Raw genomic sequence first — 26335 nt, 5'->3', positions numbered from 1 at the left:
TTTCAAAGCAGCAACCATCGTTCCCATCCCAAAACAGTCAAATGTCACATGTCTGAACGATTTCAGACCTGTGGCACTCACCCCCATTCCCGCCAAATGCCTGGAGAGACTGGTCATTAAACACATCAGAGCTGCTTTTCCACCATCCCTGGACTCGCACCAGTTTGTATACAGGGAGAACCGGTCAACCGAGGATGCGATCGCCACAGTGCTGCACACATTACTGAAGCACTTGGAACACAGGAACACCTATGCACGGCTCCTCTTTGTAGACTACAGCTCGGCTTTTAATACCATCCGGCCATACAAACTCCGTCCCAAGCTCCACCAACTGGGACTTAACTCCTCTCTGTGCAACTGGATTGTGGACTTCCTCACTAACCGTAGACAGAGTGTCAGAGTGGGTAAGAACACCTCTTCCACCCTTGTGGTCAACACCGGTGCCCCTCAGGGGTGTGTTCTGAGCCCTCTGCTATACACTCTCTTCACCCATGACTGTATTTCCTCCTGCGCGTCCAATCTCATTGTTAAGTTTGCAGATGACACTACAGTGCTCGGACTTATATCCAACAATGATGAGACAAACTATAGGACAGAGGTGCAACAACTAGAGTCATGGTGCCACGACAATAACTTGGTCTTAAACACCAAAAAGACCAAGGAGATCATTGTAGATTTCCGGAAGAGGGGTCATAATAACCATCTGCCTCTCTTCATTGGCAGTGAGGCGGTGGAGAGGGTGAGCAGTTTTAAATTCTTGGGGGTAACTGTGACCGAGGACCTGTCCTGGGGCAACCATATCACCTCAGTTGTACGGAAGGCCCAACAGCGCCTCTACTACCTGAGGAGACTGCGGAGCGCACACATTCCCAGATCTCTGATGTTGAACTTCTACAACTGTGCCATCAGCAGCGTTCTGACGTATGGATTTCTAGTGTGGTTCCCCAGCTGCACCAAGGCCGATCAGCAAGCACTCCAGCGGGTGGTGAAAGAAGCTGGCAGAATTATTGGAACAAGTCTGCCAGAGATCAGCAATATCTTCCCCACTCGCTGTCTGAGGAGGGTGCACAGTATCCTGCGGGACCAACATCACCCTGCGCGCCACCTTTTCCATCTGCTGCCCTCAGGGAGAAGGTACAGGTCTATACAGGCCAGAACATCCAGACTGGCCAACAGCCTGTATCCACAGGCTGTGAGGCTCCTGAACTCTCTGCCCCCCTCTCACGGACAATAACCATATCCAACTTCTTAATAGCAATGAACTGGTCTGCATTGGTGCATCATATCTTTATTCTCTTCCCCCTCCTGCCCCCCCTTTCTTAAATAGATAACTATCATATCTGATATCATATCTCACAGTACAATAATATTGAATGGGTTGCATTGTTGTACTTTGTCATGTTTCTCAGGTCTTTGTCTGAATTTCTACGAACACTACTTGTTATGTTCTCATGTTATTGTTAAGGATTGTCTTATTGCATTGGAGTCACACTGGGTTAAATATGTACACTTGGGTTTTAAGGGGTATTTATTATTTTCTTCTTCTTCTTTTTTTTTTTTTTTTTTTTTTTTTGGGGGTTGTATTGAAGCCCCAAACGCAATTTCATTGTTCTTGACAATGACAATAAATAAATACTAACTACTAACTAACTACTAAATAAATTTTACTTACTTACTACTTAGTAGTTAAAAGAAGTTTAACAGTTTCAGTGATATAAAAAGGGAATAAAGAGTATATGCAGGAAGAAGAAAGAAACTTCAGCTTTTATCTCCAGAGAGAGTTGGAAAAGTCTCCTTCAGATTAAAATCACAAGGTAAACACCAAACCTGTAACCTCCACTGTGAGTTTATTTCAAGTTTGATATGTCAAAATGACCATGCAGCGTTGGTGACGTGTCCCACACAAACACGCTTGTTATTGTCATTTTAGATGTGAACTCATAACACACAAGGGCACAGCAAAAACGAAAGTGTGTGTGTGTGTGTGTGTGTGTGTGTGTGTGTGTGTGTGTGTGTGTGTGTGTGTGTGTGTGTTTGGTTTTTTTCCCTTGGCCCAGTGAACAGGTGGGGAGCGGCAGGGAGTGGCGAAGCTGCCTAATGACCATCATCACTCACCTCTCTCCGATGCCGGGGCCAAATCAATGAAGCTCCGACACTTCTCACCTGAGAGGAGAGAGAAAGGGAGAGGAAGGAGAGAGGGAGATGTAGATGTAAAGAGGGAAGAAGAGGTGGAGGAAACAAGGTGAATCGAGTTGGGAATACAGGGGGGGGGAGCAGGTGCAGAGGATGAGGCGATTAGTGGGCAGGAGACAAGGATGGAAATGAATGCATAGGGGGGAGAGAAAAGGATAAAATGAACGTTAGTGTGGCGGACTGATACGAACTGAAACCACGTCAGGCTCACAAATAAAGACACAGTGACTCAAGATGATCCTCTGCACACTGCTGCACACTGCCAGGCATTATTAAGTTGTTTTAAAAGCTGTATTAGTCACATTCATTTGCTTTTGTTCCATCGCATTAAACAAAAGATGTTTACAGCACAGAGCTGGAGTCAGGATGAAAATCCCAAAGCAGAGAACTCAGTTAAATGATTAGAACGATCTGTTGATCCATTCTCTGACAAAAATCTGGGTCATGGTCACGAGGGCAGAGACATCCACCCATCTCCACAGTCACCTCCTCCACCATTTCTAAGGGGACACCAAGGTGTCGCCAAGACACCCGATCTCTCCGGCAGTCTGACAAAACATCGCCTAGATGTCCTCCATTGTTGTGTTATGTCATGGGGTTTTTCGAATGTATGTTTGTCACAGTTTCAGATCATCAAACAAATTCAAATATTAGACAAAGATAACAAATGTAAACACAAAATGCAGTTTCTAAATTATGGTGTTTGTTATTAAAAGGAAAATAATCCAAACCTACGTGTCCCTGTGTGAAAAACCGATTGTCACCGACCCATCATTACATAAATTAGCTGTGATGTATCACATCTTTGGAAAGCTGAATTCAGTTTCTAGCCACACCCAGGCCTGATCACTGTCATACCTGTTCACAATCAAGAAATCACTTAAATAGGACCTGCCTGACGAGGTGGAGCAGACCAAAAGATCCTCAAAAGCCAGACATCACGCCGGGATCCAAGGAAATTCAGGTACAAATGAGAAACAAAGTAACTGAGATTTCTCAGACTGGAAAAGGTTATAAAGCCATTTCTAAAGCAGAGGGACTCCAGCAAACCGCAGTGAGAGCCAATTTCCACAAATGGCAAGAACATGGAACAGTGGTGAACCTTCCCAGGATTGGCCAGCTGAAGAGAATTACCCTAAGAGCGCAGCGACGACTCATCCAAGAGGTGACAAAAGAACTGCAGGCCAGAGTTCATGACTCCACCGTAAGAAAGAGACCTGGCAAAAATGGCCTGCATGGCAGAAAACCAATGCTGAGCAAAAGGAACATAAAGAAAAATATCTGGATGATCCCCAAAACTTTTGGGAAAATATTCTGTAGACTGACGAGACAAAAGCTGAAGTTTTTGGAAGGTGTGTGTCCCATTACACCAAACCATAATACACCAGCAAGTCCACCTCTGACTAGGCCGATCCAGAGTCTTCATTTTGCTTTTCTTAAGCCACTCAAAGTCCTGACCCGAATCCGATTGAGATGCTGTGACATGACCTTTGAAGGCGGCTCATGTGTGGCTGAACTATAACAATTCTGCAAAGCTGAATGGGCCAAAATTCCTCCACAGCTGTAAAAGACTCGTTGCTTCTTATCATGACTTAAAACTGGTAACAGCAGGTGGTTAGTTTGTGATATTACTCATTGCTCTGACCTAGATTTACTGCTCTTGTATTAAGGTTTGTCTCAGTGGCAGGTGGGTCACATATTAGCCTTAACACTTTGCATATGACTGGGTAGCATTAGCAATTTATATCCAACAGCATTTTTAGTTTATGTGTTTTTGAGTACAGTTTTTAAGGAAGTGCTTCGCTTTCTCTTGTACAGTGGGGCAAAAAAGTATTTAGTCAGCCACCGATTGTGCAAGTTCCCCCACCTAAAATGATGACAGAGGTCAGTAATTTGCACCAGAGGTACACTTCAACTGTGAGAGACAGAATGTGAAAAAAAAATCCATGAATCCACATGGTAGGATTTGTAAAGAATTTATTCGTAAATCAGGGTGGAAAATAAGTATTTGGTCAATAACAAAAATACAACTCAATACTTTGTAACATAACCTTTGTTGGCAATAACAGAGGTCAAACGTTTACTATAGGTCTTTACCAGGTTTGCACACACAGTAGCTGGTATTTTGGCCCATTCCTCCATGCAGATCTTCTCGAGAGCAGTGATGTTTTGGGGCTGTCACCGAGCAACACGGACTTTCAACTCCCGCCACAGATTTTCTATGGGGTTGAGGTCTGGAGACTGGCTAGGCCACTCCAGGACTTTCAAATGCTTCTTACGGAGCCACTCCTTTGTTGCCCGGGCGGTGTGTTTTGGATCATTGTCATGTTGGAAGACCCAGCCTCGTTTCATCTTCAAAGTTCTCACTGATGGAAGGAGGTTTTGGCTCAAAATCTCACGATACATGGCCCCATTCATTCTGTCCTTAACACGGATCAGTCGTCCTGTCCCCTTGGCAGAAAAACAGCCCCATAGCATGATGTTTCCACCCCCATGCTTCACAGTAGGTATGGTGTTCTTGGGATGCAACTCAGTATTCTTCTTCCTCCAAACACGACGAGTTGAGTTTATACCAAAAAGTTCTACTTTGGTTTCATCTGACCACATGACATTCTCCCAATCCTCTGCTGTATCATCCATGTGCTCTCTGGCAAACTTCAGACGGGCCTGGACATGCACTGGCTTCAGCAGCGGAACACGTCTGGCACTGCGGGATTTGATTCCCTGCCGTTGTAGTGTGTTACTGATGGTGACCTTTGTTACTTTGGTCCCAGCTCTCTGCAGGTCATTCACCAGGTCCCCCCGTGTGGTTCTGGGATCTTTGCTCACCGTTCTCATGATCATTTTGACCCCACGGGATGAGATCTTGCGTGGAGCCCCAGATTGAGGGAGATTATCAGTGGTCTTGTATGTCTTCCATTTTCTGATGATTGCTCCCACAGTTGATTTTTTCACACCAAGCTGCTTGCCTATTGTAGATTCACTCTTCCCAGTCTGGTGCAGGTCTACAATACTTTTCCTGGTGTCCTTCGAAAGCTCTTTGGTCTTGGCCATGGCGGCGTTTGGAGTCTGACTGTTTGAGGCTGTGGACAGGGGTCTTTTATACAGATGATGAGTTCAAACAGGTGCCATTCATACAGGTAACGAGTGGGGGACAGAAAAGCTTCTTACAGAAGACGTTACAGGTCTGTGAGAGCCAGAGATTTTCCTTGTTTGAGGTGACCAAATACTTATTTTCCACCCTGATTTACGAATAAATTCTTTACAAATCCTACCATGTGGATTCATGGATTTTTTTTTTCACATTCTGTCTCTCACAGTTGAAGTGTACCTCTGGTGCAAATTACTGACCTCTGTCATCATTTTAAGTGGGGGAACTTGCACAATCGGTGGCTGACTAAATACTTTTTTGCCCCACTGTATTTAGATCAGAGTGAGGATTTTGGACAGGTTGGGCTCCATGGGATGTTCTGGGATTATTGAGAGTCAGAAAGAAGTGGGAACGGTCATTGGCTGACTAATTGTCAATTACAAGTTTGTCATGTGATTAAACTTCTCTTGCTCGTGGTTGCTAACCTTCATAACTTTGTGATGTGGAGCGATACTGAATGTGTAAAAAAAGAAAAAGTGTGACTCTTTCTCAGATTGTTCTAGTTTCAGTTTCGAGTGTCCTCTTGGCTTCATTATATTTCTTCCTGGCACACTCGGGCCTCGGTGAGTTCATCAGAGCTCACGGGACCCTGCAGGTCACAGATCAGCAGCCACAACACGAGCTATAATTCAGCCCGTGCAGTGTCACGGGCAGCAGGCGGGCCCATCTATAACCAGCCCAAACACCGACGCCCACACACGCACAGAGCCATACTCGCTGAACAGCAGATGAAGACACACTCTGATCACACTGATGCTGAGGACGATTTAGGTTTCCTGTGGTGAAAGAAAAAGAACAGAAACTCAACGTCAGTCCTGCAGAAACTCTCTGAGATTCTGGAAGTCCCGTTAGCTCAACAGTGCATTCAGAAGAATAGCTTTTATGTCTAATTGGTACTTTTATTCTACAGTTTCAGCTCACATGATTCCTGTTAATCTACTGTTGCATCACCTATGGGCAGTTATTCTAACCTAGAGAGCAATCGGTGTTTGGCCTAAATGTGGGCTGCATTCAGACTTGGCTGACAGCTATGATTCAGGGTCGGTCTGGCTGACTAAATTTATCCATAGCTTCAGCCAGAGGTGTGGACTCGAGTCACATGACTTGGACTCGAGTCAGACTCGAGTCATTAATTTTATGACTTTAGACTTGACTTGAAATAATGTTCTAAGACTTGTGACTTGACTTGGACTTTTACACCAATGACTTGGGACTTGAATTGGACTTGAACCGGTTTACTTGAAAAGACTTGATATTTTACCCCAAATATAAAATTTAACACGCATATTATATAGAGATTGAAAATGTAACGTCATTCACGGGTAGAACCGCAAAGGATTCTGGGAACTCGTGGCAAGCGGTACTAGCGCACGCAGGCTTTCAATTAAAATCAGTTATACAGCGATAAAAAAGAAACACAAAAATGTCAAGAAGCTGTTGTATTATTAACTGCAATAGCCGGTCGCATGACAGCCACGGGAAGCCGACGGGTAAAGAGATCGGTTGTTATCGGATTACGTCGTTGAAGAGAAATTGTTCGAGCCATGTTTCCGAAGTAATAAAGAGGCGACTGGATTGCAGCCATTCAAAGATCAAATATAACGTCCTAGAACACTCCAGCTCACAGGTTAATCTGCTCCAAGCATTTACACAAAGGTCAGTCTGCTGTTGTAGTTAATGCATCATTTTTCTTAACATAATTGGTGATATAGGTTACAAGCAAGTCTGGCGCTGAACAGAAATTGTCGCGCTATGCTCCTTTATTTATTGTGTTTATTGTGCATAAATAGTGAATTGTCCTGACACAATATTGCGTTTCGCTTCTGTTATTATGGTACATTGACAAAAACATATACTTTTATTCACAGGATAAAACTGTTGTTTTGTATCACTAATTGCCCAGTGCGATTACAGCATACAATATTATTGTCACTGCTACATTTCTGTGATGCTACCAGAAATTATTTCCACTGCTAATTAATTACCGTTGAGCTCAAAGGTCCTATTAATAAACGGTTAACGAATGTGTATTTATGACGACGATTTGTGAGACTGGTAAACTTATGATACATACGATGGTCTTTACTTTCTACACGGTGCATTTCAAGGTCCTGCACCCATCCGTCGGTAAACTGTACCTGGGCTTGTTGCAGTGACCTGAAGTTACTAAACTTCATGAGTGTGTGCACTCACTCCAAGAACTGTATAATTATAAATATGCATATAAATATGCTACAATGAGATAGCTGACTTCATCTAACTAGCAAATGTTGTCCAGGCTACGTTGGTGATACAGTTTTTTTTTAATGTGTATGATATTTTTGTCATGCGATTTTAAAGCCAGTCCTACAAGCGCATCCAAGAATAACATGCAGCTTATCTCAGAACTGTCGGTGAAAATTATTCTTGGAGCTAGGTTTAATTGAGCTGCATTTTAAAGAGGTGCAATTTCACAATTTGTGTATATTTTCTAAGTTCACTATTTTGTCATGTGTTGAGAAAAACACAGATTTTAAAATTACATGGTCTAATATTTACATTTAGCATAACTGCAACATGCTTTTTTTCGTTTTTTTTTTTTAAGACTCGAAAGGACTTGAAATTCAAAATTTCAGACTTGTGACTTGACTCGGACTTTTACACCAGTGACTTGAGACTCGACTCTGACTTGCCTGACATTACTTGAGACTTGAGGATAAAGACTTGAGACTTACTTGAGACTTGCAAAACAATGACTTGGTCCCACCTCTGGCTTCAGCTCACATGGACCAAATTTCAGGTGTTCTTTGGCAACTGGGTCACCTCTTAACCATGAAACACTTACCCCTGTCAAGCCCATCTCATGACTGATGGGCCATTTCCGCTTCTCCTATAACAGAGTGAAAACGCTGCTGGAAATGAGCCGAATGACCCTTAACCCACTCCTTCCTGTTACCTGTTCTCCACCTGGTGCTTGTATCCTTCCTTCCTCTGTTCTCCCCTGGCTTCCTGTTGGGAACTAAACTGAAATAAGAATAAATGTATGACTGTAGCTAAAATCAGCTCTTTGATTGTTTCCTCTAAGCGCCTGTTTGACAGAATCTGAAGAGGATGGTCATATTTCATCTTTTCAAGGTTAAATGTGAATTTGCTCACACCTTGGTGAACTGAAGTGAAGCTGTGATGCAGCCAAAAGGTGAGCGTCTCAGCGTCTGATTAGGACATGAATCTAAAATGTAATTAAAGAGTGAGCGGGCTCGTCTGTGACCTGATGACAGGACTAACAGCACAATCAGTATTCCTACGCCTTCCTGCTGCACACAGAAGCCCGCGCTGCTCTAAAATGTCAATTATCAAAAAAAAAAAAAGAGAGAAAATCACGCTCGCAGTCTATCAGGCTGTAATGAAACAGATCCATTTAAAGAAGCTTCAGGTATCTTCTCTTGTAATTTTGGTTCACAGTCCCGGCTCTCACTTTTGCACCACTCTTTCATTATTCTCCCTTCCTGCAGCTCTGCAGACTGTTTAATCAATGATCCGATGTCATTTGGGGGTTAATTGCAGCTGTAATGAGTATGAATGCTTTTGTGAAACAACACCTAATGTGCCATTACTTCTACATTTAAAACAGACCGTATAAAACGTCAGATTGAGAATGAACTTGAAGAACATAAAGGCTCCAGTCTCATTTGCGCTGATCCAACACCGCAGTTCAAAACTGGACGTGCAGAGTGATCGATGGACGTGATTGAGAAACTGAGGAACGCTGCAGTCACACAATTATGACTTGCGTTAAAGCACGTCCTCCTCTATCTCTAATTGGATCATAAATTTCTAAATTAACACCACGTTTTATTCAACAAGACTTCAAACCAGCGACTGAGACCATAAACCCATCAGGAAAGTGTTTACTGGGCCCACAGAACGAGGCAACGGACCAGTGGAAGCCCGAGGAGTTGCAGCATGGTGGTTAACTCCGTTGCCTCACAGCAAGAACATCAACCATGTGGCTGTGTTCACTTTTTCCAGTGTTTGCTCTGCAGGTACTCCGACGTCCTCCCAGTCCAAAGACATACATTTAGTGGGTTTAGGTTAACTGGTGACTCTGAAGTACCCATAGGGTGTGACTGACTGGCTGTCTGTGTTGACTGGTGAGTGGCAGTGTGCAAGCTTAATGTTGTGAAGGACGGTGCTTTGAACTGAAACTACAACTTCTACCTAAACCTAATTAACTAACTGTGAGCACCGAAATCAGGAGCAAAAGGAAAACACAAGGTTACACAAATAAACCCAAGAGTCAGGACACTTTGTCTGCAATGGTGAGACGCCTGCAGCATCTGACAGAACATCAGTATTTCACACATTGCTCCAAGCCAGAGTCCTCAGCAGCCATCCTGAGCCGTCTCGCTTGTAACTGAATAACTTTTGTGCTCACAGATATGAAAACATCATCAGTCACATCAGCTCCAAAGGTTTGGTGGATTTGCCTCAAAGCAACATTTTAAAGACTTTTTTGTTCTACAGGTTATACTTCTACGTCACAGTCACACAGCTTCACTGAAGGCTCCATCCACGGCAACAACACAATCAGCATCTCCAGCTCCGCCCACCAGAGCACAACTAATAGTCTGATTCACGTTATGGGTCCGGGAAGGAAGAACGGTACTTTTACCTTCATCGTCACTACAATAATGAGTAAATATGTCTGCACAAACCTCTGCTGTGCATCTTTGATAATGTGCCTAATCATTTTCAAATGCAACCTCCTTCAGCAGTGATGGTTTCCTGTGTGACTTCATCAGTCTGTCACATCACTGTGGAGGAGTTTTGGCCCACTCTTCTTTATAGCGTCGATCAGATCATTGAGGTTTGCAACATTCATTTATGCACAGAAAAGACTGAAAAGATCTCAGTCAGGCTGAGGTCTGGATCACTGCAGCTCCTCCTTTTTTTAAGTTGGAAATGTGCTGCTGTGCTCGGGATCGTCGTCCTGTTGATGACCCAGTTTGCTTTAGCTGTGGGACACAGCCTCACATTTGGCTCTAGAACACTTTGGTGAGGTCACAGTACACTCAGTGACTGCAAGGTGCCCAAATCATGATCGGTCCACCGCTGTGGTGAAGGCTGGGTTTGAACTTCATTGGTCCTGATGTCTTGTTGGTAGTTCAGATGCTGCCATGCTGTTTATAGAGAGAAGAGGTTTTCTCCTGCATCCCTTCCACACAGCCATACTTGTTCCCACATAGCAAGCAGGTCTAGCCCGGATCTGGAATCAAGCCGGCACTGCTGGCTGAATTCTGGCATGTAAAGACATATGTCATCCAGATATGGGCCAGGCCTGGCATCAAGCTGGCACTTCTGATTGACCACTGTCATGGCAGAGTGTATGTCGACCAGATATGGGCCAGGTCTGGCAATGATGCCACTGCTTATGTGATGGCATGCCATATCTGGCCCGATTGTGGTTTAGTGTATGTGGCCCAGGCCCATAGAAAACAGGTCTTCCCCAGATCCGGCATCAAGCTGGCACTTCTAACCGCAATGATGCCATTGTTTATGTTCCTATTTTTGTTAAAAGACCCAAATGCCATGTTGCAATACTATACTGCTATGGTAGCCAACGTTTCAAATGCAGGTTTGACAGGTTTGTGTACACTTTATCCAAAACCTAGTGACGGTTTACTCATCTTTGCCAGTGGGCGGCGGTAGCTCAGGAGGTAAAGCAGGTCACCTACTGATCGGAAGGTTAGTGGTTCGATCACTGGCTCCTCCAGTCTGCATGTTAAGAGTGTGAATGTGTATGAATGTAGTTAGGAAGCACTCCGTGTAGGGAAAGTGTGTGAATGTGGTATGTTGTATAGAGTACTTTGAGTAATCCGGGAGACTAGAAAAGCGCTATATAAAAGTCAGTCTGAACAGAGTCTCATCATGTTACTTTTGCACTGTTTTGCATGTTCTGGCACATGTTGTTATTACATGGCTTGATTAAGATACACATTAGGCTGACATCTGGGGCCAGAGCTGAAACTGTTCTGGGCCAGCACACAACTTACACATGGTCCACATACTGCAAAGAATGATGGCCCTTTGGTGGCCCAGATCAGGTTTGCCAGAGGTAGTCCACACATGGGCCAGCACAGGACCACCAGTGTGTCTTCAACTGGCCTTGTGCTGACCCACGTGTGGCCCAGATCTGGCAAACCTGATCTGGGCCACACATGGGCCGTCATTCTTTGCAGTATGTGGACCATGTGTAAGCACATTATGTGGGCCAGATCCGGGCCATACCAATTTTGCTATGTGGGTTCAGTCTTTTTCTAACTGTGCTGTCCTGAACCATTAGCCTAGCCTGAAGAGTCTTTGATGGAGCTCTTGGGTTTGTTTGCAGTTTCTCTGAGTATTACGCACTCTGGTCTTGGGGTGAAACAGGTTCTTCCTTCTACAATATAATAAAAAGAGAAAAGACATGAAACAGGCTGTTAAAAGGCTCAAACAGTGACAGTGAGGATTTCACAGAAAGGTCACGTCGATGTAAATTGAACTTTTTTGCAAATTAAAGCCTCTTTTTGGAGCGACCGACTCTGTTCTCATTACTGCTGTCACTGCGAGATGAGCTCCTTAGGAGTCTGTTTGCCAGTCGTGCCAGATTGAAGTGATGTAATGAAGTGAATAAGCCTCGCTGAAGCTTTCATGACGCCATGGCTGCATGCTTTCACTTAACCTCTTATTGCCTGGGTGGAATACAGCATGTCTGGATTCAGATGCGATATCAAATCATAGTCAAAGAAGGTTTAAAAGTTCAGTGAAGTCTGGATTGACGGCGAGACTCCAACATGAGTCTCCCAGCAGGGTGTTTGAGGAGAGAACAGGGACAGTGAGGAGCAGCACAGTGAGACTGATGAAGAGAAGCAGTAAAGTCGTACGCATCGATCAGCCCGAGCGGGCTTCAGTAACTCTGAGATTGGCCCCTTCTGAAGCAGTCCAAAGCTCTGAGACGATGGCTGTTTTTAAAGGAAAAAATCCCACTGAATCATTTATTTCCCTCCATGTGTCATTTTTCACAGTGGCTCCAAAGTACGGACCTTTCATAGGAAAGCAGACTGATAAATAATTACTGTGAAGTGCTTGGATAAGTTTCACACAAGCAGAAAAGCTTGAATCATTAATTCAATTATTAATCTATTTTTAATAATAAGCTGCTGTAATATACGGACCAGCTGTGCAACAGGTCACATATAGCTCCAGCTCCAATGGCTGATGGCCACGTATTCCAATAATGGGCTCAGCGTATGTGCAGCCATCAAACACACCGAAATGGCTTGTTTCAGGTAGAGGATGAATTGGCCCACTTTCTAATAGAGCTACACTGAGCTCAGCGGGTCCGCTTTACAACAATTACAAATATTTTTTTGAACAAAAGAAAATATTAAAAGAAAATTTTATTTTACTAAGTAATACTAATAACACACAACAGCATATTCAGTACTGGTGAACTTAAGGCCCATATGTCTGTTAAAGTATCATCAGAGATAAGGATCGGCGTGATCATTTTAAAAGTGGATCCTATTTTCAAGTCCAAGGTGTGCTGAATGCAAAAAACAGATAAAGATGTTGAAACACTTCTTCTAAGAAATTCATGACATTGCGATGAATAAATAAAATACTGCTGTTTTTGTGTTTTGTGTGCAGCTTCATCAGGAAGTTGCATAACTCACATACATTTGTAGAATTATATTATATCGTGGACTCTAGTAGCTTAAAAGCAGGATCCATAAGCTGTAGACAGGCAAGCAGAACTTCAATCCCAAACAGGAAGCTCCAACAGAACAAAAACAAACACTTGAGTTGGCTGAGGTGAAGCCTATCAGACAGCTAGCAGCTCCAGCTGCCTGTGTCACCATTAACCTGTCAGTCCAAAAGCCCACGCCCATAATAATGCAAACTTTATACAGAGGAATTCACCCTCGTACAGCTGTTATAAATGGAGAAATTATCTGTAGAGACCAAAACTGTTTCTGTATCAGGCTGTAAACGTGTTTATTTCTGCTGTGAAGTTGGACATTTGAACATGGGAGTCTATGGGGACTGACCTCTGCTGGACACTAGAGGTACTGCAGCTTTTGGCGCTTCTCTGTTGACTTCTTGAGCTTTCAGTGAACAACACGAGCAGCAACACAGAGCCCAAAACTGATAAAAGTGGTGTCAAAATATTATAGAGAATATTACTGCAAACAAAGGTAACCGAGAGTCTGCTTAAATCTGTGACAGACAGTGTCATATTCATACAGTAATTATGTATAACGTACATGTAATTTTAAGTCCTAACATCTTTGGAGGTTAATCAATGTTAATTAGTGATGCTCTCGGTGTCTCCATCACCTCCCCAAGATGATCTCATTCGTAATCCTCAAAGGTGATGCTAATAATTATTTCTGTAAAAACAAACAAGCAGAGCGAAGTCAGAGAAGAAAAAGGAATCGATGGCTGAGAGAGGGAGTCACACTGTAAAATTTTATTATCATAACTCTCCGCTCAGCGATGCCAGAATGCCTTTTTATCCAGCACTGTTGGGCGAACCACACTGTAATAAAGATACAGGCCTTTAGCTCGCAGACCAATCACACTGAAAGGAGAAATTACCAGTTACTAACAGGCAATTCATAGTGAGTTATATTCAAACAGATGTTTGATTTTTTTAAAACAAAAACTCAGAAAAAATCCCATCAACAGCACAGTGAACACAGTCTGTGTGCAGACCGGGAAATAATCGATAGGGCTGGGCGATATGGCCTAAAATTCATATTGCGATATAATTTGAAGCATGTGCGGTAACGATATATATCGCGATATATTCTTTTCTTCTGTATAGCGTGTTTTCCACACTATAAGGACTTAAAATCCTTTAATTTTCTCAAAAATCGAGTGTGCCTTATGTATGAATTCTGGTTGTGCTTACTGACCTCGAACCGATTTTGGCTGCAGAAATCTGTTAAAAAATGTTTTAGTACAACTTTGGTAAGCTGCACTGCTTGATGGATTGTCAGAGCATTACGGCTGCCGTAGTGAGGAGCTTCGCGGAGTAATCTGGGTCCAAAACTCCGTCTGCTTCAGGTCCCAAAGTCAAACGAACACTAAGAGTTAAAAACGGTCTAAATTCCACCTGGTAAAGCAGCAACGCTTTACCAGGTGTAACAATTAAGTTTAACATCCAGGCATCCATGAAAACAGAATTTATTAAATTTAACGGAGTTAGAAGTTAGCAGGAAGTTAGCTCGCTAGCTTCCACCTAAACATTTCATATCATGTTCTGACTGAGATTTTTGAAACTAATTCAAACGTACAGCTCTGCTGCCACTTCCAACATAAATGAAGACAGAAAACTAAACAGCAGTGGTGTTTGTAGGGTTACTGAAGTTGGACTACCTGGTATATAATGTTGTGCTACGTGATTGCTAGCGACACAGCTATGTTAGCATAACATTAGCACAGTGAAGCTGGAGGATGAACGCCAACTTTTTTCCACTCGATAAAAGTTAACGTGAGGGATTCTGGTGGTCAGGGACAAATGAAATCGCATAGCAGGATGCTATACATGGGCCAAACTTCAGTCAGGAGAACAACTGAGATTATTCATCCACAATACGAGGTTAGTTATTAATATACTGCAACAACACGGGAACAGAGCAGCTGCGAGAGAATTCCACATTAATGAATCAATGTTACCGAAGTGGAGGAAGCGCAGTTTTTGGCTTTCCCCATATTTCAAAAGTGCTTCATCTCTTTGTTATGACTGTCGCCCGCCATAATTTGCAGATGATAATGGTTGTAGCCGCTGCGATGCTTTTGACCAAAACAGGTGCAGCTTGATGACATCATCAACATGCGCTATCGCGATAGAGCGGTATAGTCAAAATCTCTGTCGTTGGCCAAATTTATATCGTTTCTATCGTATATCGTTTATATCGCCCACCCCTACTTTACAGATGATTTGTGTTTTTAAAGACAGTTTTTGTCCTCTTTTAATTTTCTTGGACGGTGCTCCGACAGCACAAACACAGTCCAGAGGTCCAGTTCAGGGACTCCAGTTAGCTGAGGTGAAGCCGAGCAGACAGCTAGCAGCTACAGCCGCCTGTGTCGCCACCCACTAACCAGAGCTGCCATGCTCCTAAATTTATGCCTTAACAAAATCCAAATAGATGCATTATAAAAACATTTCCCCCGTACGGCTGTGATGTACTAAAAACAATGAGCCATTACTGATGTTTGACTTCATACTAGACTCTAACCTCAGTCTCGTGTGACAGTTCTACATTTAACCCCATTCATCCGCCTGGAGGTTCCCACTGGACTCATGTTAACATACACAAAGTGCAATTGAAATTGTAGAAGTGCAAACACCTCATACCAAAACAATGCACCTTGAACCCACACAGAAGAAATGATTTTTACTCCTGCTTTGGTTAGCATTAACCTGATGTTAGCAACAGCTAATGCGCTACACGTGCAGACAACAGGAAACACTTGGATAAAGTACAGCAATCTTTTCCCTCTCAGGGACCGGAGCAGGCTTGTTATAATGACCCAGTGACACTGATGTTATTGCACTTAGTCTAAAGGTTCTGCAGCACATCTCAGCCACACAGCAAAGCTTCATCCCAGCCTTTTCATTAAACTGTCTGGAATCACTGCAGCAGCCTTCATGGTGGGAAAACATGTTAGGTTTAGGAATTATGATCCACAGCCCCCCAGTACTACCACACATTAACAGGTTTAAGTCCTCTTTATCATTAACACCACAGGGAGAGCCAAAGAATGAGCCAAGATTAGTTTTATATGCATCACCAATCAGCAGCTCGAATCTGTGAGGAAAAAAGGCAAAAATCCACAACCCTTTGGTCCAAACATCAACTTTATCATCCAGGCCAAGCTGCAAATCAGCAAGTGCTGCGTCACGCCAAAGAAGTCATCCAGACAAATAAACTATACGTATACTTGTTTTATCACAGTCGAGACAGCCAGCATCTCCAGTATTCTGAATTTGTTCCAGAACTGAGGAAACAGCTGAATAAAACATTGGGCTTGGCAGGAAATCCACCATATTTTTGCTGCTGGGCTTTTCTGTAGAGTTCATCATCACTGGGACAGAAGAACACACACACACACACACACACACACACTCTCCGGCTCTTCCCAAAGCTCCGCGCTGTCACAGGTGTTTGCGTACCTGATCTCAGGTAACACTCTCTTTGGTCTGTTACGCATCAGGTTAAATGAGGAGGCGGGTATGATGTTGAATCTTTATCAGCTGATAATTAAACAGCTGGTGTTTGGAGTTGCTTTCATCATTATTCAGCCTCTGCAGCACATGTATAATATCTGCATATTAATGTGGATTGTTTACATGGTTTGATTAAAGTCGGCACACGCTCAGTTCAGCCATCAGGACTAGTAAGACAGGTGCTGTAAACATTTTTAAAAAGTGCAAATACAAATTATCAGCGGTCTTCAACTCAGTTTGAATCCAATCACCTCAACTGGCATTCCTCAACCTAACCAAGAAGTTTTAGCGCCCAGCGCCTCAGTCACACCAGCCTACAGACCGGTCGGTGCACGGTGTTGGACAAAAAAACTTCCTCACGATTGTTTCGGTTGCTTGTAGGTTGCCATGGTTACCCACAGTTTTCATGGAAGACACCAGCTTTCCTGGAAAGCCGTGGAGGCCAGGCCAGGCAGCTGGACACTTAAGCAGGACCCAGTTCAGATGGTGTTTGGATGGTTCACAGAGAGTTGCTTCGAAGACAGTTTAAAAGAATCGTGAATGTAATCTCAGAGAATGGTGCTGGTTTGTTCTCCAGGAACTGTTTGAGGTTTGTAAGGAGGGTCTGCAGGCAGGTGAGGCAAGAAGGTAAGACTCCTTGAAAGAATCCTTAACAGGGAAGTATTGACTCGGAGAAGACAGGTGAGCAAGTTCAGGTAAGTTTCAAGACCAAAGTGGGAATCAGACTTTACCCCAAGACCCAAACACTACAAACTGATTCCAGTGACACCAACTACATGCACAATGTTAATGAGACTAAAAAAACCTGATGCAAGCTGGAAATGGAAACTGTCGCCTTCAAAATAAAAGCTGCGTTTTTCGAAACTTATTCATTGAGAGTCCGCTGGGGAGTGTTTCCTTGCAAGCTCCTGCTGAGGTTGGTGCACCACACTCTTTGCAACCAGTTTCACCCAGCAGCAACAGAGCAGTTGGCAAATACACATGTATCGATAGCAACAAAATTTAATCAGGCAAAAAGAAAGTGAAAAACAAAGCAGAGCAAAGAGAAATCTTAGTGCAAATCCCAAAGTTTTCAAAGACAACAAATAATTTAGACTGGATGTTGGGATTGATCTAAAATACAAACAGATGAATGCATAAAATCTTTGATGAAAATGCAGCTTTGGGTTTAAGTCTAATAAAATGTGCATTCCTGTTGGTGAGAGCAGGGCCGAGAGCAAAAATATAAACACCCTGTTAAACAAAAAAGGTGCTGCTCCATCAGCAGCTTCTGTTCCAGTGTTGGTCTCAGTGTAAACATCCTGTAGATTTAATGAAGAGCTGGAACATACCGATCCTTTCAGAATGTGAGGGGGGAATTTAACAAGCTTAAGCTTCGGGGCGTGACGGGATGTGTGTTTGTTCAATACTTGATGTGCTGGACGGGAGACTTTCTTAGTTTTGTACTTACTGAGATCTGAGCTGTCAGAGCTCAGTTTGAGTCGATGTATTAACAGAAACTTTAGAGCAGATCAACAGATTCAACCTTCCTGAGGCCGAATCTGCAACACTCCTGGTCACACCGTGCAAGGCCGCTAAACAGCCACTAGATGGAGCTCAAACTGACTGCAGATGTTAGGATAAGTGAAGCCAGATAAAAAAGTTATCCTGGGTATGTTGAAGTTTGTAGCACAGCCCCCAGATATCCAGTCTGTCACAGAGGAGAGACCTCTGACATCAAATAATGCAAAGAAAGAGCTCAAAATTAAAACTAACTAAAAAAAAAGCTTGTGTCTAAATAAACTCATAAATAACTTATTTTAAGTCATGCTTGAGGAGATATGAGCGTTTAAGTCTCAGTTACATAATATATATGAATATGGTTTAATGTATTAAACATGAATAATAGTTTTTAGGTGCTGTGATGTTTGGAAATGCTCCCCTGGTCTCAGCTTTCCTGTCCTCCACCTTCCTATCGCAATAAAAGCTAAAAGACCACAATAAAAACACAAGTGGGCGCTACAGCAAGAGCTTAAATACGAGTTTCTCGTTTTTGCTTCTGCAGAATTAAAGGATCCCTCCCATGTGGGTTACTGGTGGTCATCAGTCAGGACTTAAGGCCTCAGGCTGAGCATTTTATTTCCTATTTGCCGCTGATGTGAAAATTCTCACAGAGAAATAAGGTTAAAAATGCATTCACATTCTGAACAATGGCGCGTGCCACTGATGCAAATAATGATTCTTTACAGGATTTTAGAAAATCTGCTGTTTTTTTACACTTTAACTTCACAGATGCTGCTGCTCCTGCATGGTGTGGACTTTAAATGTGGAGAAGAAGGAAAGCTCATAATATCAGTTAGACACACACACACACACACACACACACACACACACACACACACACACACACACACACACACACACACACACACACACACACACACACACACACACACACACACACACACACACACACACACACACACACACACACACACACACACACACACACACACACACACACACACACACACACACCTACCTCTGTGTCCCTGGGATGTTTATTTACTCTCACAGAGTTACAGCGCACAGATCCACACACAGACTGTTTTGTCCTCTTCACTCCCACTCGTCTCTGCACAGAACAGATCCTGTTTGTTTGTTTGTCTACAGCTTCTCACATGGGACAAAATATCAGAAACACTTACAGGACCCACAGAGGCAAAGCTCACTGTAGACTTCACAGCTAAAGCTCCAAGTAATGGGGATCAATCCGCAGCTGAAAGTAGTCCCTGACAAGCAGAGGTTTCTCCTGTTTGGTCAAAAACTGCACCGTGGAGCAGTTTTAGGAAGTTCATCACAAAGATGGAAACAGAGAAGGAAAGTCAGAAAGTAAAGGGACACTGGCTGAGGTAGAAACAGTTTTCTTAATAAGAGTCCTGACAGATGTGGAAATGTCTGTGAGGGAGCCACAATAAGTCTCACCGGATTATATAAATACTAAGAACAATGCTTCAGAGTTATTGCCTCTTTTGGCAGAGGATACATTAGACCATCCTTTATTGAAAGGTAAGGAGGTGACACCACCCCACAGTTCAAAGCCGTCCACCATCAGAGCATTCACAAAAACAATCTGATCAGTGATCTCTGTTTTTCATCCTCTGCCATCTTTCATTCAAAAGACCAGAAGTTAACTTTGAGTTATTAAAACCTGCTTGTTATGAAGTTTGTTTCCCCTGTGAAGCACTTTGTTTGGCAGCTTTAGAACTAACCAGAACTGGACCAAGTAAAGCGCTATACAAATACAGGCCATTTACCATTCAACAGGAAGCCAGCTTCAGCAGCTGATAACAAAGTTCAGGAAACAAACTGCTGGAACTATAAATCCAAAAACACAGGAGAGGAAATCCAGGAGATTGGAGAGGGCAGCACCTCCTCAACACACCGTTTGGATAACACGGTTACAGCAAAAAGTCCCACTGGTATGAGCTTCTATGTGAGGGCGTCCAGCACATCACCTGAGCGCCTCCTCACTGTGGACTGAGGGAAAATAAGTGATTTGAAGACCTGAACTTTTAATTTTTGAGTTTTCCATTAAACGTCTCATCAGCAGGAAGAGAAAATGTGAGCAGAGAGCCTCATGTGTTATTTATTTATTTATTTTTACCTTTATTTAACCAGGAGGTTCACAAAGAAACCCAGCCAAGACAGCAGCCATGATGCAAACATGCTAAAAATGCACCAATTACAACAGAAAATTCAAGATTTACAACAATTTATACAAAATACAAACACCCACAACAAAACCCACCAGAGACCTCACAAGAAAAACATTCACATCTCCTTCACTGCACTCCTTATGATGCTTTTCAATTCAGCAGCAGGTATGCTGAATGTGTTTAAGCTGAGATCTTTCTGCTTTTCTGAGGAACTAACCAGAGCAGAGAAGAGTATGGAGGTAAACGGGGCCGTTCTTTTCAGAGTTCCAGCTTCAGTCATATTCATCACCCAGCTCTCCACATTTATCCAAAACAGTGTGAATACATCATGTTTGCACAGAGCAGACCCACACCAGCATCATCCACCATCACATGAAAGGTTAAAGTCTCAGTGCAGCCACACTCTCTGGTCCTAACTGATGAATTTCCATCTAGGATTGCTTGACTTCAGACGTGGTTTGGAGTGAAGATTTTGTGCTCCTTTCTGGCACTAACAAATTCCCTGAATTCTGTCAACTTTTATCTTTATGACAAGAAGCACAGACCGAAGAAAAAGCATAAAAATATTTATTTTCAATGTAAATCTAAAAATGTTTCATTTGTTGTCCTGTTATTGAGGGAAACGGAGATTTAGAAGCTCAATTTCTGCTTGAAAAATGAGAGCGCATTGACTTAAATTGTCCACATCGATCAGCGTGCAATGAGTGAGAGCAGTGTCCTCTGAACGCACCACATCCTATCATTTTAAAATTCTGTCCAAAGACTAAACAAACATCAGTGCGGCTCAAACTCGAAGTGAAAACAGGTTTTACGCACAAACATTTTCCTTTGGTTGTGCGTAAAAATGACGTGGCTGGCGTGTTAGCTTTAATTTCAGGGGGACATTGTCTGACCTGTTACTGCAGGTGAGCTAAAAAATAAAATAAATAAAAACTGAAGTGAAGAGGGAAAAGTATTCCACATACTTCACACTCATCTTAAAGCCGACACTGCTCTAGTTTTATTTTCTCTTAACAACTTTAAGCGACCCCAGAATCGCCCCAGCCTCTCGGACTGATGGACCCACCTGACTCGTGGATGTTCTCCTCGCAGGAGTACCAGATGCCCGTATGGAAGCGGCGGAAGAGGAAGCGGTCGTCCCCGGTCTCCCAGCTGTAGTGCACTTTGTTCTGGTCCGTCTCGTTCACGCCGTAGTCGATGCAGTTGTGGTGCCGCTGCTTGCTGCAGTTGGGCTTGGGGACGCGCTGGGTGCCCTCGCACCAGTACGTGGTGATGAAGGCGGTGGTGGAGAAGAACAGGGCCACCAGGTTCAGACCCACCGACAGCAGCGCGCGGCATTTCCGCGTCGTCTTCATGATCTCGGAGCGAGCGGCCGCGTCCCCGCAGGCAGCGAGAAAGTTCATCCAAGAAGGAGAGCGAGGAGGTCAGACGAGGAAGAGCGGCATGGCGCTGCGAGGACGCACAGAGAATTACGCGCGTGTCCTCAGTGAGGAGCTCCGGACCCAGAATTTAAATCTTCCATCAGCGTCACAACTGAGAGCTTCCGGCGTCGGAGAGGAGACGGGGAGCTGCTCCTCCGTCACAGAGCAGGAGGCTCACTGAGGAGACGTGATGCTGAGAGCGGAGCACCTCTCTCTCTCCTGCTCTCCCTCCCTGCGTGTGCGTCATCACAGTGACCGGTCACCCAGACAGCTCACACCTCAGCCACACCTACTCCCGTTTTCCCTTTTAGAAATCAGTCATTTTGGATCTTTTGGTATTAAATCTGTGACTCTTTATGGGGGTGTTGAATCCATCACAAAGAAACCCAGCTCAAATATGACAGCAGGTAATACGATATCATTTTGTTTGATGCTACCTGCATCTCCTCTCCACCTTCAAGGTGTCCTGCGAAAGTCAAAAATCTAATTTTAGTCTCATTTCAGAGACAAAGGGTCACAGATCCCAACAGACTCAATAAACTGATAAACTTTTAATGACAACGTGCATTAGGAGCTTGGAGAGGTGAGGCTCCAGTTTGGGACCACTGTGTTTCGCACTTTTGTGAATTTTTTCCTTTGGCTTATTTTGTTAATTTACTCTCCTAGTTTAATCTAATCTGTTTTGTTTATTTATTTAAATTATTTTATTTATTCATTCATTTTGCTTTGACTTGACCTTCCTGGTTGACACTAGAAGGTAAAAACTGCGTAAACATTTGGTTTAAGCTCTAACAAGCGCCTTTGGTTTGAGGTTAAAAAAAGTTTTGGCAAAAGGGCACCGATTCCCACCTCAGCCGCAGGAACAGCTCGACAACCAACTCACAGTTAGTATTACTGTAACGTTATAGAAGTGAGAACCCAACTGTGACAGCCACTAACACAATGACCCAGTCAGGCAGTGAGTGTATGTAAACACAGTGCTACTGGGTCAATCCAAAACAAAATCCATCATAAATGGAAAAAACCCAAAGATGAGCTGATTTTTTATTATAAAAACTTTTGCATATCAAATGAAGCCAAGTTAAGTTTTACCTGCATATAAATGATGAGTGTAAGAGCCCCCATAAAAACATCTGCAAGGTTAAAATTTGATGCTTTTTAAGTACAGTAGATGCCCACGTGAAATTTCCAGGACTGAAAAACACTTTTAGGCTCTGTTACAAACTGTGAATGTCATCAAATCAGTTTTTCTCCACGTGTCACAATGCAAAGGCAAAATCTCATTTCTCTGAACATCAGTTTCAGCATCAGATTAAATATTATAATTTCACTAAGCGGAAGCATTGGTACCCTGGATATTTGCTCTGTTTTCTGATCATTTACTGTAGAAAACAAGAAGAGTATTCTGGGTAAACCTTAAAGATTCCCTCGTGGGGCGGATGTCTGCTCAGAACATGTTAGTCTAACATGTTCTGAGCAGACACCCGGCAAAAAGCAGAGCTTTAATGTGCTCTAGAGCACATTTAAGCTCTGCTTTTTGCCTACATTTGGATACCAGACTCAACTTCTAACCTTACTTTCTGTTTAACTGAGTCCTTACAGCGTCAGTCACAACCTTCCCTGGAAGAAGAATCTCAGCGACTTTGGTGATCAGACTTTTTCTCCAGAGTGACGAGCCTGACTCGTTTCACTCAGGATGAATTCTAATAACTGGGACCATCATCGGGTTGTATTGTTCCAGTTTATGACCAAATACCAGCAAAGTTTCATTTGAGTTTGTTGCAAATAAAAATGTATCCACCAAAGAGACAGGATGACAAACAGTTCAAGAACACAAGGAGCCGCAGTCAGACATCAAAAACCCAGAAACAGTAAAAACACATCACAGAGTTCGATTCATCTAACTTCTATTGATCCTCTTGTTCTTAACTAATTGTGAGCACTTTGGTCAACTTTGTTGCTTTTAAATGTGATAAAGAAAACTGATATTGATTGATATTGATCTTCTTGTGATTCCAGCATTTAGTTCAGTCTTTCTTCAGTTTTGATTATTCTTCATGATTTCTTTTGACAGTTTCACTTGTAAAATTATTTGTCTTGGTTTCAGTCCTACTGCTGATGATTGTGTGTACCTCCGGTAAGTCCATGTGACGACACTCCTACTTTAGTCATTGTGTGTTAATTGTGTGTTAATTGCTTGAATTAAGAAGGTTTTGTTTCCATTTGTTAGTTTCTCATTTTGTTTTTGCTGTTTTTCTTTATTTCTAAGTTCTTTAAAGTTACTCCTTTTGCACGATAGTTTGTGTCCACATCTACATATCCATCTACTAGTTGCTTTAGAAATTCCTCACAGTGTCTCATTATATGCAGATTGATCTCCACAGTTAAACAAAAACTGTTGGCAGCAGCTCAAGTAAAACAAAACCCTTTGATTCTCTGAGTTGAGACAGGAGAAAGAGAGGACAATGACCATGTTTGCAGTAAAAAGTTCAAAGTGATGCTCTGATTCAGCAGGGCGTGAAGAGAGAGGCTGGAGGGGAAAAACACCAGCTACAGGAGATAAACAGCCACCATGTGACCGAGCAGTGGTGAAGACTTGGTTTAAACACAAAAACAACTTGATTAGACTGAGAGAACGATCACAGCCAGGGTTAAAATAACTACCTTCTAAGGTTACAGGACCATCATCGTCATGGTAACAGCAATAAAAACCTCAGGTTTTTGTGCTTTTTCTTTAATTGTCCATCTGAGAAAAACATCCCTAAATCCAGTCAGTAACAGCTGTGAAGCCGTGAGGCCACATGCACATCCATGCCCTCTGCAGATAGCGCACACTTGGGTATTTTGGCTGGGACTGCTCGTCACACCTTATCAGTCACAGGCTGCCAGAAATGAGAAAGATGCTGCTGACATCAGAGAGACATGTATAAGATGCTTTGTGATGTTAGTGAACTGGGTTAAAGCAATATTAGAATGAACAATCCTCTTAAGGATTGATTAATTATAAATTTGGAGGTGTTTGGTTTTCTGGTTCTGACAGTCGAGTAAGTCTGTGTGTTCTTTATGAACTTGGTAAGGTTTGGGCACCAAAGACTACTTGGTTATGTTCAGAAAAAGATGTTGGCTTGGCTTCAAAGGCACTAAACAAGAAAATAAGCTTACCAGTTGCTTCTAAATGTGATCCTGGGGTACTGTGATACCCTTTTAAGTATGCTCATGACAAGCTGAGCATGAGAAGCTTTCAGTGTTGGTGCCATGACACATGGACACAGAAGGACACTTTGAGACACCAACAGTTTCGATGGTACAGCAGAGTTTAACACTTTGGGAATGAAAATGGGCCGTCCCTTCACTTCATCACCAGACCACAGAGGGATTTGAAACTGCAACAAGGACTGGAAATTTTACTTTTATCCAAGCAGCAAAAAACTTAAACCAACACAGAAGTGCCAAAAAACCCTGCAGTTCCTTGCATGTCCACTAGGGGTTCCAGCAGTAAGTCAGTCCCTATAGACCAGGGGTCGGCAACCTGCGGCTCTTTAGTCCTTATACTGCGGCTCCGCGTGGTTTGGGAAAATAAATTAAGTATTTAGCTGAAGTGTATTTTATTTATGTTAGTTCTTTTTTTAATAGTTCTAAATTGGAAGATTATTGTAATATTGAAATATAAAAATAAAATTATATTCTATTATTTTTTCATCGATCAAAATAAGCGTCACACTCGCCGGTGTACCCGAGATGGCACAGACGTTAAGGCGGCGAGGCGTGATTGCGGGTGCCGCTCAGGTGCGTCCGCCTCCCTTGCAGCGCCGCTGCAGACCACGCCCCGACACATACGTTAACCAGGTAAAATACATATTTAGGCTGAATGTTTTTTTCTTCAATTATTTTTTAAGAGTCAGGTGAAGGCTCCAAAAGCTCAAAGGCAATATAAGGATGGCGGCTCACAGCAGTTTTTGTTTGCTGGATCATTTTAAGTTCAGCTTTCCTTTTGTTATATTTCTTTAAGAGTTCAAAATGTGCTCATTACATAAATAAAATGTAATTTTCTCTGTAGCACTTCATGGATTTCATAAGCAACACACCTTAGTTGTTCACAAAAAGCATAAAGGTAAGAAACAATATATACAGTGTTATCTTCATTTTAGATGTCAAAAAGTATTTGCGTCTCCCAGTGTTTTCTTTTGCGTGGAAACCTGCTCCAAATGGCTCTTTGGGTGTTAAAGGCTGCAGACCCCTGCAATAGACAGAAATGTTTTGGTCTCTATAGATAATTTCCCCCATTATAACAGTTGTACAGGGGGAGGGCTTTTCTTATAATTCACCTGCTTAAAGCTTGCGTTATTAGGGGTGTGGCATCTTTTACTGACGGGTGGATGGTGGCTGTAGCTGCAAGCTGCCTGCAAGGATTGACATTTTACTCTAAACTGTAAAGCGTTGTTATTTGTTATTTTACTGTAGAGGATGTGCAAAGGGGTGTTACAACTGCAGTGTGTGCTGTGCATCAGATGGAGGAGTTGTACAGAGATAGCCACAGGCAGGGATGATTTTCAGTGTATTGTTCAGCATTGTTCTTATCTTGGACAACATCTGCCTCTCTGACACCACCCTAAAG

At 42.9% G+C, this 26335-nt stretch overlaps 1 protein-coding gene across 1 annotated transcript in view; it reads right to left on the bottom strand.

The window, feature by feature from the left end:
* The window catches only part of gsg1l (gsg1-like), a 43132-nt gene extending 19207 nt beyond the window's left edge, over positions 1 to 23925 (bottom strand). The window contains exons 1-2 of the mRNA XM_080904481.1: positions 21366 to 23925; positions 2116 to 2163 (exon numbers count right to left, since the gene is read on the bottom strand). Coding sequence (XP_080760607.1) covers positions 2116 to 2163; positions 21366 to 21702 — 385 coding nt within the window. The 5' untranslated portion in view covers positions 21703 to 23925. The remainder of the gene's footprint in view (positions 1 to 2115; positions 2164 to 21365) is intronic.
* Between the last annotated feature and the right edge of the window lie 2410 nt (positions 23926 to 26335).

This window comes from Rhamphochromis sp. 'chilingali' (assembly GCF_963969265.1).
Source record: "Rhamphochromis sp. 'chilingali' genome assembly, chromosome: 15".
In the NCBI taxonomy this organism is placed as follows: Eukaryota; Metazoa; Chordata; class Actinopteri; order Cichliformes; family Cichlidae; genus Rhamphochromis; species Rhamphochromis sp. 'chilingali'.
Note: the sequence above shows the minus strand (reverse complement) of the source record. Positions and strands in the feature narration are given on the sequence as shown.